At 37.1% G+C, this 12,861-nt stretch overlaps 1 protein-coding gene across 1 annotated transcript in view; it reads left to right on the top strand.

The window, feature by feature from the left end:
- Positions 1-11,853, top strand: part of LOC107693431 (leucine-rich repeat and calponin homology domain-containing protein 2-like) — a 35,909-nt gene extending 24,056 nt beyond the window's left edge. The window contains exons 9-14 of the mRNA XM_016492824.1: positions 6,032-6,085; positions 7,132-7,195; positions 8,377-8,489; positions 9,399-9,536; positions 9,719-9,796; positions 10,711-11,853. Coding sequence (XP_016348310.1) covers positions 6,032-6,085; positions 7,132-7,195; positions 8,377-8,489; positions 9,399-9,536; positions 9,719-9,796; positions 10,711-10,830 — 567 coding nt within the window. The 3' untranslated portion in view covers positions 10,831-11,853. The remainder of the gene's footprint in view (positions 1-6,031; positions 6,086-7,131; positions 7,196-8,376; positions 8,490-9,398; positions 9,537-9,718; positions 9,797-10,710) is intronic.
- The last annotated feature ends 1,008 nt before the right edge of the window (positions 11,854-12,861 follow it).

Here is a 12,861-nt window from a genome sequence, read left to right as displayed (position 1 = left end):
GACTTAGGCATGGTGGCTAAGATGTGAACAGGCTCTGGCTTGGAAGGCATGATGTGAATGGGCTCTGTAGACTCTGGTGGTCGTGGTGTGAATAAATCCTGACATGACGGTTCGGGCGTGGAAAAACTCCGGTGTAGCAGCCATGACGTGATGAGACTTTGGCATATCAGACATGATGGCTGAAGGCTCTGCCATGGTAGGTACTGGAGAATTGTGGGGTTCCTCACCCATAGTCCCCACAATAATGAGGAATCGCTCAGCAGAAGGGCATGGTCTATGTATTTCACCAGGGACTAGTGTATCTCTCCCCCTGGAAGCCATGAACAAATGGGTTCATTTAACCCATCACAAAAAAAGTGTCTTTTAATGCCACATCATTCAAATTAACTAGGTGACAGAGTCCACAGAATTCCTCCACTTTGTCCTCTGTGCATCGATCCCCTTGATGGAGGCAAAGCAAGGAAACTGCTGGGTTCATTGTAACTGTGCGTTCACACCGCCTGCGGCTTGAACTAGTTTTATTGCGAAAACCTGGCAACCCTGTTCATTAGTGCCACCTGCTGTCAGAGAGTGCATCTCATTCAGACCTGCTGTTTTTGTTTCGTACAGATGTTTTATGTAGCAAATAAATAAATAACACCTAAAGTCAGACCATTCTGTTTTTGTTTTAAATCCTGACATTAATCTAAATCAAATCAAAAACAACTGACTGTGCAGATCGTGATTAAAATGCAGTGGTTGCCTCTAATTTCAAATGGCTAGATATTTTTGTTTGAAGCCAGTTTGTTTGTTATAAAGCAAATAGCCAATAAATAAATTTGCTTAAATATCAGTATCAGAATCAGCCAATTTGCTAGTTAAAAAAAAAGAAAGAAAGAAAAAAAAAATCTGAATTCTGAATCAGCTATGATCGGAGCATCACTAATTAAAATACTAAGTAAAAGGCCTCAAATTTGAAGTACAATCTGGGATGTCTTTTTCTATCAATTCTTCAATAGGTAGATCTTGTCTTTCATAAAGGCCGAGGTCAGGGATTTTGGGCCTAAAAAGGTTGGTGACCACTGCTGTAATGAATCCACTGAGGCACATTGAAGTAGAACCCATGTGTAGTTTTAATGAAGTCCAAACCATAAACAAATGTAAAATGAACAGTGACTAGACTTGGCATGAACAAACATGAACTTAAGCATGGACATAAACTCACCAACAGTGGTAACACAAACAAAGCTAGACAATGGACAAAGAAACATGAGGGCTATATATATCAAACAATGGGATCACATGACACTCCTGTGAACAATAAAGACAATAAACCAATGAGAAAACAGAACAAAAAGCATGAATACAACCATTTATTCCATGCTTATCTTTCTTGAATGGGGTAATTCAATCGCTATGGCTGTGTTATTTGACCCAGAGGAAAGATACATACTTATGTAAAGGATCATTAGACATCGGCCCCTGAAATTGTGAGATCTTGTGTATGAAGTTCATCTGCATTTTTTCTGGAGAACGTGCTCTCCCTACCATCCCACTGAAAATGAAACACACCAGCTATCATCCCAAATTTGTAATTAATCATTTATAAATCTGTTATCAACAACAGAGAAGCTGTAAGGTCTACCTTTTCCACAAAATAAAAGCATTTGAAACGTTTGAAAGCAAAGCAGGTAAAACAGCCATGAGTATTAGTATTGATTGTTTGATAGATTTATTATTATTATTATTAAATATTTTAAGTTTTTTATTTTAGAGTAAAATAGTATTATTAATACAGTAACATACTATTTTATTGGTTTATAATTCAATAGAAAATATTTTAATAATAATAATTAATAATGTGTCAATGTGGTTTGAGACAACTACTTTCTTAAACACACAGCCCTGCCTTTGGTCAGAGAAACAAACTTTATCAGATGTGAAAGAGAATGTGGTTGGATGAGGCAAATTTGTTTCAATTTTCAACTGAGATTAATTGATTAAAGGGGTCATCGGATGCAAAATTCACTTTTCAAGTTGTTTGAACATAAATGTATGTTGTAAGTGTGGGTACACATCCATCCTATAATTATAAAAATCCATCCAGTGTTCCGATCAGCCTAAATCAGTGGTCTCAAACTCAATTCCTGGAGGGCCACAGCTCTGCAGAGTTTAGCTCCAACCAGCTCCAGATCACACCTGCTTGGAAGTTTCTAGTGATCCTGAAGAGCTTGATTAGCTGGATCAGGTGTGCTTGATTAGGGTTGGAGGTAAACTGTGCAGAGCTGTGGCCCTCCAGGAATTGAGTTTAAGACCAATGGCCTAAATGCGTCTATGTTCGCCCGAATCATTCGTGATCCAGCCTCATCTACAGAAGTGAGTATAAGGGTTTTTTATGAATCTTTGCAAATCACCTTTCCTAATAATGCGCTAATTAGCAAGTTTCATGATGAATGCGGCTAAAGTAAACAGTCTCTCTGAGAGCAGCTCGGAGGAGAGGGGCGGGGCCAGCAGAGCTCATTAACATTTAAAGCAACATGGACTATAATGGCTTGATAAAAACAGAGCTGATTTTGACAGGTTTAAAAAGGTGTTTTTTACACTAACATTGAGAAATTTTAACCAAAGTATGTTATAGACTTTTAATTAAGACCCTAAAGAATCGTATCAACTTGTGCAAAATGAGCATCCGATGACCCCTTTAAAAATAATGAGGAATGTTTTGTGACTTAGAGAAAGAGGAAAGTGAGCTAGAATAATGAGTAGCCATTCAAATCAAGATATTAAGGTGACTAATATGACTAATTCATATTATAATAATTCATGTCAGTGAATCAATTTGGATCAGACAGGTTCCTAGTTTTCCACAGAAAATGCAAATCAGAAAAAGAAACTGATTCATTGAATGTATTTAAGGTATATTTGTAATATCATTGTGCTTGTCTATGACCAGACATTTAACTAATTGTAAAATATCTGGTCCATAGCACAACTTATTCTGGCCAATAACTGCCTAATTAGACAGTAAGAGACTTTCTGATTGGCATATTAAGCGGTAAATCGCATATAATTTTTTTAATCTGAAATGGATCTTACCACAACAATAACACTGTGAGGAATTATTATTATTATTATTGTATTTCTTTTGTGGCATTCCACACAAATGGTTGAACAGAAAACATTAACACTAGGGCTGGGTATCGTTTGGGTTTTTTTCGATACCGGTGCCAAATCGATACTTTTAAAACGGTTCCGGTGCCTGAACAGATACTTATTAAAAAATAAATAAATAAATAAAAATTCCCCCAAACAATGATGGATTGGCCATTAGAATAGAAATAGAATAGAGAGTGCAACCGAAATCTGCGTTCGGATTCGGTTCTAGTACATACCGGTTACATATTGGTACCGGTGCCATATTGGTACCGGGTTTCGGTACCCAACCCTAATTAACACTAGAACCGCCAGGGGTCGTTGTATACCTAAAACCGCCAGCGGGTAAATTTTACCCACGTGCATGACTACTGTTTTGATATGGCTACAAGAACATATTATTTTACTGTATTATGCCACTGTCTTAACAAAGAAGTCATGAAATGATTATGTCTGGTCATAAACTATATTTTTGTCCTTTTGTTTTATGTTCAAGGCTTTTTTTATGTAGGCTACACTAATCACTTTTCATAATGGTCAATATAAGCTAAACAAGCCTGCACTGACAACGAGAATTAGAAGGAAGTAAATACATATTTGGGTTCTGAAAAATTATAATACAATGTCATCAATATATTAAGATAACTAATGTTATTTAAATTACTAAAATAGCATATAGACAATAATGAGCAATAATAATTCACCACGCATAGGATGTATGATGCGATGACAAATTAAAGCGCACAGCCTCACCTAATTAATTATTAATTTGTTTAGTTATGTCATTTATAATTTGAATAAGAGAACAACACCAATAAGCTTCGGGTAATAAAAAAAATGTTGTTGTTTTTTTTTTACATCATAGATCTTTTTTTTTCTTCAGGAAACGGGCAGACTAGAATAAATAGCAACACAGTAGGGAACAATAAACGATAGAAATGGCAAAACAAAAATTAAATAGCCTAATGAATCCAAAGTTTGAACATTTATGAGTAGGCTAAAACATCTAAATATATTATCTGGATCGCTGTCAGATGAGCCGTCAGATGCTGAGTCCCAGGACGCATCACTTATTATCATTCAGTGCTTCTAATACCTCTTCGGCATCCATAAATCGCCTTCTTTTACTCATTGTGACTTTATTTATGAAACTGATAACCGCTAATTCAGTGAGTGAAAGGTGTTGCCTGTCAATGTGCAATGTTAAAACATAAGCGTCGTGAAAATACAGGCATTATATAGTTGGTAAATTTCACCCACGCTGGCGCTTATAGGTATAAATGTCACATTTTTTGATCTGGTTTTATCTAAACAATTTTTACAACCAGGGGATTGTAAATTACACAATTTTATTAAAAGTCAATGACTGGGAGACTAGAATGTTTTATTGAAAATCTGTTATGTACATTTGAAAAACAGCCACAGGTAAAATTTACCCCGTGGCGGTTCTAGTGTTAAAGAAATGGTTGAAAAGTATATTAAAGGGGACATCGGATGCCCTTTTCCACAAGTTGGTATGATTCTTAAGGCTCTTCATGAAATGTCTGTAATACTTTGGTTAAAATTCCTCAATGGTCTAGTAAAACAACACTCTTTTTATCTTGTCAAAAACAGCTCTGTTCACAGCGACCCGTTTCGGTGCATGTCTCTTTAAATGATAAAGAGCTCTGCTCACCCCGCCCCTATCTTCAGTTTTTTGTGTATTCGGTGGCGCGTTACCATCAAAAACAAAACTAATCCAATTTCCTCAGTGGTTCTGATGTCGGGAGAAAATGAAGACTCTTATGTTCACTTTTACATCCAACTACAAAACACCTGCATTGCTTACGAGACATTGTTGTCAAATATTGTTGGAGAAAATGGTGGACAGCGTACAACTAGCTGAGGGCGGGAATATGCTAATATGGGGCAGTCTGTCAGCGGTCATGGGTGGGGCCTGAGCAGTATGATGTCATATTGCTCAGAAAATAAAAAAGGATTTTTGGGGATTAAAAAAGGAGTGAATGGATTTTTATCATTGTAGGGTGGTTGTGTCCACACACTGCTAAGACACATTTATGCAAACACCATGTAAAAGTGAATTTTGCATCGCCTTGGAATTTTGTGATCAGAATTTCAGTACAAAAGTACTGATTATTTCACATAAAACAGAAAATAAACCAAATATACACGTCTGCTCCTGAATGTAAGGTTATCAAGAGTATGACTAGACTAGTTTCAGCCAGATTTAAAGTGGTGATAGAGTCAGCATTTTATCCTTTTATCTCTAGACCAGTGGTTCTCAACCAAATTCCTAGATCCCCTCCAACACATTTTGGCTGCATTTACACTTGGCATTAACACGCGATCACCGTGATCAGATCGAATCATCAGTCAATCAGGTCACGGCGCGTTTACACTTGGCAATATCAAGTGACTTCTCTATCTGGATGACCGATCGGATCTATATTTCCTGCGCAATATTTAAATAAGTCTTCTGAGAGTGAGGGGTGGGGTTTTGCGTGACGTCAACCTGCGAATGCAGACACGATGGCTGGATTGCATTTACATTACACTGAGATCCGATCACAATGCGTCCTCGACTACCTTTGGACCAGGACATGCTGATCAGATAACATTCTGATCAGAATCGCATTTACACTTGTCTTTTCAATGTGTATGTGTATGCCAAGTGTAAATGCAGCCTTTGTATGTCTCCTTAATCAAACACACCTGATTCAGAGCATCAGCTCATTAGCGGAGACTCCCAAGACCTACATGTAAAATATGCAGTGTTTGGGGGGCTCAGGAATATGGTTGAGAACCATTGCCCTGTTTAATGCAATTCTGATGTTAAAAGCTGATAATGTGATGAATATCAGGAATCTGATCCTCTGTCTCCCTGTGTTTTCTATTCCAGTATAAGTGCCAAAGTGCTCGAAGAAACTCCAGTGGCAATGACAATGATTGTGAGGTGAGACTTTGTGTCGACTCGTGACTGTCTACATGTCACTCTGCTCAGTTCTCACTGTCATGAAAAATTAAGAAATTGCGATATTTAGATTAGATAAAGTAGTAAATGTAGTAGAAATTCCCTCTACGCACCTGATGCCCCACACACCTGAGGCAAAATCCCAAGCTAAAATGATCCTCAGGTGCCTCCCATTGTGAGTGGGATGGCATCCTGCCCAATATGGACATTATCACTTGGGAAAGTTTTTTGCAGGTCCAATATTCGTAAAAATCACTTTTTGTGAAAAACACCCTTACACAATTGCAACAGTCCGTTTCAGCGTGGTAATTGCTTTTGCTTGCTTATTTGCTTCATTTTCAGTAGCTAGTTTTAAAAGTACTATTGTTACTTGTATTACAAAAGACAATGTATGTACGTGGGTATGTACTGATTTTTTTTAGCAACACTCAAACAATGATATGCTTGGTGTCTTAATAGCGTTAAACACTGGTTTAACATTTATTACAAAAGTAGTTTTTTAGTTTTTGAACATTTTGATTTTACATTTCATGACCCCTTTTAAAAAATGACACATATTTATGTGTTAACAAATGCATAAAAAATAGCATGTTGCATGTTTTCTTCACTTCTTTGATAGGCACTCCCATTTTTTCACTTCTTGTCTAGACTTCTAAATCATAGTTTTAGCTAATAAGACTAGCTGCAACATAAGCATACAATTTTCATTTTCCTTAACCACTTTCATTACCACTTTTCAAGAAAGTATAGATTTCAACCAAAGAAATGTCTGTAGTCAATATATATTTTTTAAGTTATGCTCAGCTTTAAATATTTCATCAGATCGGCTCTTTGTGAAATTTATGGTAATTCATTGGTCAAAAGTTGTGGGAAGCCCTGTCTCATTCTGTTGAAGTACAATACTACATTTACAAAGTTCATGAGAGAGAGAAACATCTGTGTAAAGACCATCTCAGTCAGAAGAATCTGAATCCATTACAAAATCCATCAGAATTGTTTGCAGTGATTCCATATTTGTGTTGTTACAGGAGGGAATGCGATCTAATGATTTCACCACAACTCTGACTGTTTTTGGCCTGAAACCCAGATCAGGTAGTGTTGTCCTTTCCCTTTCTCTCATCACAAGCTGTCTTTTTTCTTTAATCTTTATGATGGTATTGCCAAGGCTTGGCAGCTTGGCAAAGCATTTTCTTTTCAGTGTAACTGAGCAATCAAAGTTGTATTGATGTGTTAGACCAGGGGTGCCCAAACTCGGTCCTGGAGGGCCGGTGTCCTGCAGAGTTTAGGGCAGGTGTGTTGAGGCAAGTTGGAGCAAAACTCTACAGGACATCGGCCCTCCAGGACTGAGTTTGGACACCCCCGTGTTAGACAAAAACACTTTCAATTACACTTTAAACAAGCATCATGTCTGAAGTCAGCTTTGAAGCTCTGAACTACAAAACAGTATTTTTTCCACAGACATCTTATTTTGAGACTGTATTCAAATCTCATGATGTCTGTCATTTCAAAAATACTCTTCCTCACCTTTGTTTAATGGAAGTTTGGAGGTCAAGAACAATTTTTCTTTGGAAAGATATCGTCTTGAACTAGTTGTATTTCTTTATCATTTCTTTTTAATTTTTTTCATGACATTGCAGTTCAGTGGAAAGCACAAGAGGAAGGCCAGTACTTCCTGTCTCACAGAAATACAATAAGAATTATGCTGCATACAACAGTAAAACCGCTTGTTTTGCAATGTTATCATTCTCACAAATGCTTCCCGTTTTATCATTTATGTCAATTATATTTGCAAGCAAGACGGGGGATGGGGGCAAGAAGAGTCAATGTTTTTTTCTTTTAATGGTTGTGGAAGTCTAATGTAATTTCATCCAGTAAATAATTGTCTGGCCTGAACAAAAAAAGAACCTGAACATAGTTTGACAAAAGAGTCTATATCGGAGTTTATTTACACTTTTATTCCACATGAAAGTGTGTTAATGCACATTTTAACTAGGGCAGCAACAACAAATTGAGGAAAAATATTGATTATGGAGCTATTCTAAAGTAAATTTCATTATTATTAATTAGTCAGAACTATTGTTGATCTATTGTTGAAGGGCAGCGATGGGAGTCCTCAAATCTAATGAACAGAAAGAAGACACTTGGTGACCACATTTACGCCATGTAAAAATTCAAAGATTTCCCAGACTCAGATCAAACAGGTTAGTTTATTAGGGGAAGCTTGCAACGAAGAGGAACATGATAATGATGTTGACTATGTGTCTACTCCTCAGCGTTCTCCCGTGGAAATCGTCAAGACTTTAGCTCCACAGAACCAAGCTTCACCATGAGGAGAAAAATGGAGCACCTCAGAGAGGAGATGGAGCAGATCAGACTCTTGCAGCAGGTCAGAATTCCACCGTAACCCCTCTGGCGTATTTGCCAAAGTATAATGAAAAATGATTGATTCATATCTCTAGGGTAAGCCAAGCGAAGCTAATTAAACACACAGATAAAACAGTTCTGTTTATCAGCATGTCATTAATGTTGTCAGAGTTCACGTGGGATAACAGTGCTTTCTTTCATCAGTTTTCTATATTAGTTGCTCTATGTTTCTACTTGCTACTGGGAGCTCTTACCAACAGTGTTATTTCTACTTGTTGAGTCATGATGCCAGAAAGGGCACATATATTTCAGCCAACAATTAGTACCATGTAATCATACAGGGCTGGAAAAAAAAGTTTCTAAGGAAAGGGATGATGATTAGGTGTTGAAGAGAGTGAAAAATTTAAGGGGGTCTGAATACTTTCCGTACCCACTGTATATGGATTGAAACCACCTTTCATGTGCGCTTCACATGAGGAATGCTATTTGTATGGCACACTATTTGAGTTGCTGCCTGTGTAGAGCTTTCAGTTCGTTACTTACTGTAGAAGGTTCCGCTTCAGTTAGGATGCTGCCTTAGACGTGGACACGGCAAGGCAGATCATAAGTAAAACAAAACTGCATCTATAGGGTGTCTACAGACTAGTTTTCCATGTAAGAAGTGAATGGGAGATTCACTGATACTGAAGCTGTAGAGTGCTTGCCTTTCCTTGCTAATGATTTCCTATCATGTCCAATTTCATAACCTCCACCTCAGCTCTATGCTGTCCTTGGTGCTGAAGGGCCACCCATGTGATAGCCGGAATGACTGAAAAGAGCACAGACGTCTTATCTTGACATTTAGCAAATGGATGATTTTTGGTTCACATGATATACTTGTCCTTTATTTGGAATCAAATGAAGTAAACTGAGTGTTTGTATGTGTTTGCAGAACCTAGAGTCTAGGCTAAAGGTTTTGTTGCCAGACGATGTGGGTGCTGCTTTGATGGATGGTGTTGTTTTATGCCATCTGGCTAATCACATTCGTCCTCGTTCTGTAGCTAGCATTCATGTACCTTCCCCTGCTGTGGTAAGTTTCACTGAATGTTTCATACAGACCTTCTTGGATCTCCTTTTAAATGAAATCATCTTTTCTGCACTTTAATTTACATTCATTAGTAAATATTCAGCATTCGAAACTAGCACATAAATTGCTTGTTGTTTCATGGTTCTGTTTGATGTGACACTTTCTGTCCACAATCCCTCGACCAGCCAAAGCTGAGTATGGCCAAGTGTCGGCGGAATGTTGAGAATTTCTTGGATGCATGTAAAAAGCTTGGAGTGCCACAGGTAGGACCGAGTGTTTCTTCCTTTTACAAATGCCATATCAGTTTTCAGCTTGTATCTGCTTTTTAAAATCAGTATCAAATTCATATTTTACAATTACAACATCATCTAGCTTTTACTTAAAGAAATATTGATAGTTTCTAAGATTTAACCCTGCAAGATTTAACATTTTCTCTTGAAAATCAATTGACTGCATTTAAGAGAGTTGCTGTGCACAAGTAAGCTGTGTATTTATGCATAAAAATGTTAAGATGAAAATGTATCCATTCATTATCCATACATGTTCAAAGGTCAGTAGGATTTTGTTAAGAAATTAATATTTTTTATTCAGAAAGGATGCATTAATTGATCAAGTAAGAGTAAAGGCATTTATAATGTTATAAAATACCTAATAAAAAGCCTAAAAAATTAATCATGGTTTCAACAAAAATATTAAGCAGCACAACTGTTTTCAAGATTTGTAATAATAGTAAATGTTTCTTGAGCAGCAAATCAGCATATTAGAATGATTTATGAAGGATCATGTGACACTGAAGACTGGAGTAATGACTAATATATTTAAATATATTTTAAAATGCAATTTTTTTTTTTACATTTTTACATTTACAATTACATTTTAAAATATATCTAAATAGAAAAGTTATTTGACATTGTAATAATATTTCACAATATTACTGTTTTACTGTATTTTTGATCAAATACATGCAGCCTTGGTGAGCAGAAGAGACTTCTTTCAAAAATATTCATGAATATTACCGACCCCAAACATTTGAACAGTAGTGTGTTATAATGCTTTAATGCCAAATTTATGTTTGTTTTACCGTCTTTTAATCATCTTTTTTAATGGGGTATCATAGATTTATGAAATCTGCCATTGATCTATATTTATGCTTACATTTACTTTTGTTTATGAACAGGACATGTTGTGTTTGCCGCATCACATCCTGGAGGAGCGAGGTCTGGTAAAGGTTGGTGTCACTGTACAGGCACTGCTGGATCTTCCATCATCAAAACCCAACCAACTTTCTACCATGTAGCATCACTGGATCATGGGACGTCCACTAGCATCCCTTTATCCTGCCTTACCACCTCATCCTCACTCCTCACTCTCAGTGCTGATCTTTGAACTACTATGGGGAAGTCATGACCCTTCACCCTTCACAACTGTGGTGAACAGGCCGGCTTCCCCCTACCTCTTATAAGCCTCTATGGAGGGCTCTAGACATTTTAAAGCTCCAGTATTGTGCCCTATATGAGGGAAAATTAAATTCTTAAAGCCACACATTTCATTCTGTGGGGAAATACCGGTTTCTATTCCACAGCTGGCAATGCTGTCTGTCCCCTCTTAATGCTGGACACTTCTGTCTCCTTTCTTTTGTATCTTCTTCTCATCTCTCATGTTCACTCTTCTCTTGGACCGGTGAGCCCCCAGCGGGTGAGGACAGGAGAAAAGCCTGCAGCTATCTGGCTGATTCTGGAGCAGAGGGAAGATGTTATCTCAATGTCACTCCAGCCCTCTCCTGTATGAAGTCTCTAAGAGCTGTCTAACATCTTGTTACATTCTGACTGTTGTTTCCTGTCTGTTTGAAGAAATAAGTGAGGCAGAGACATGTATTGATGTGCATCTAATAACCAGATCTGCACTGAGGACACCTGGAAAGGACAGACAAAGGTGTTTCCATAAAAATTGTCATTGCTGTCACAGCTGTTGATGTACTGCAGTCAGGTGAGTCATTGGCAGTGCATTAGAGAGTATTCATTTTTTTTCTGCATGCCTGGAAGGTTTTAACAGTGAAGACACTGCTCACGTGCCTGCACAAGACAAAGACTTTTTTGTGTTCTTTTACATACATGCCAGCGTTTGCCAAATGTTTGTTTTTCCATGACTGTTTTTCTCACAGGTTTTATTTAGTGCTTTACTTCTCACAGCCTGCGTGTGCCAGGAATTCACAACATCATAAAGTTTCGCGAGTACCAATGTAATTGCATTGTGCTAAATTTTTGTCTGTTGTGCAGGTCTGGGCAGGTATGTAAAGTTTCTGCACTAAAAATAGGCCAACATTTGCAAAACCTAATTATAATTACAGAGTAAGAACAGTCCTTTTCATTCAAAATTAAAGATGTGCATTTTATTGAATGATTACATTTGTTCACATTTGTTTTTTTAAATCGCTAATGTAAGAACAAAGAGTCTTTGATACTTGGAAAATTGAGTGAAGTTAAGTAAAGGGTTTGATGTGCAGCAGTTCATTCACTACAGTAAACTCTGAAGGTTTATAGAAATTTTAAAATATGTACAAATAGTTTTGTTTTATCATGGAATTTATTTATTTACCTTTATGTACTTTTGTATGTTTTATTTATTTCTTTGAGTTCTATTGACTTCTTTATCAACCTCAAAATTCAGCAGTATGGATTCTTGAGTGTTATACAGTATATTCATTTCCAAACATGGAAATTGGAGCAACCATCTTAACGGGTTGTAGCCCTGGAAGTTGCTTGCAGTCAATTTCTCTATGACACATCGTTTACATGCACATCAGAAAGCCGGTTATGTGAGGAAGTTATTTGTAGAAGATCAGATGCAAAATCAGCATTCACATTTACATGTCCTGTTTAGCATATAGACTGTACATGTGGTTTTACTTTAATAGACAATAGTCAGGGTAGCGCCATATTTAATTTTTGACAGGAGTGAAAACAAGGCTGTGAGGGATAGAAGTTCAATGGATTGTACTGTTGTTTAACAACTGTTCAGCTGATGAAAATTCTTGCTGATAAAAAGCTTGGTAAACAAACTCCATAAAACAGTTTTAAATGTTTTAAGTTGTGAAAACTATGTAATCTAGGACAATTATACAGTGTACCATTGTAAAGACTGTAAGTCTGTCTCTCACAGCCTCATTTTTATCCACTTTAAATTCAATATGGCATCTAATCTGACTTACGGTAAATGTCCACTACAGCAGCAGAACTCCGCTCCAAACACTACAATGCCTCCATTTTGGGGTGTGTCTGGTGAAAGTATGTATGAACTGGTTTATTTCAGTGCATGGCCAATTTAATCG

Source organism: Sinocyclocheilus anshuiensis, unplaced genomic scaffold (assembly GCF_001515605.1).
Source record: "Sinocyclocheilus anshuiensis isolate Anshui unplaced genomic scaffold, SAMN03320099.WGS_v1.1 scaffold1296, whole genome shotgun sequence".
NCBI lineage: Eukaryota > Metazoa > Chordata > Actinopteri > Cypriniformes > Cyprinidae > Sinocyclocheilus > Sinocyclocheilus anshuiensis.
The sequence above is the reverse complement of the archived record's forward strand: the minus strand, read 5'-3'. Positions and strand labels throughout refer to the sequence as shown.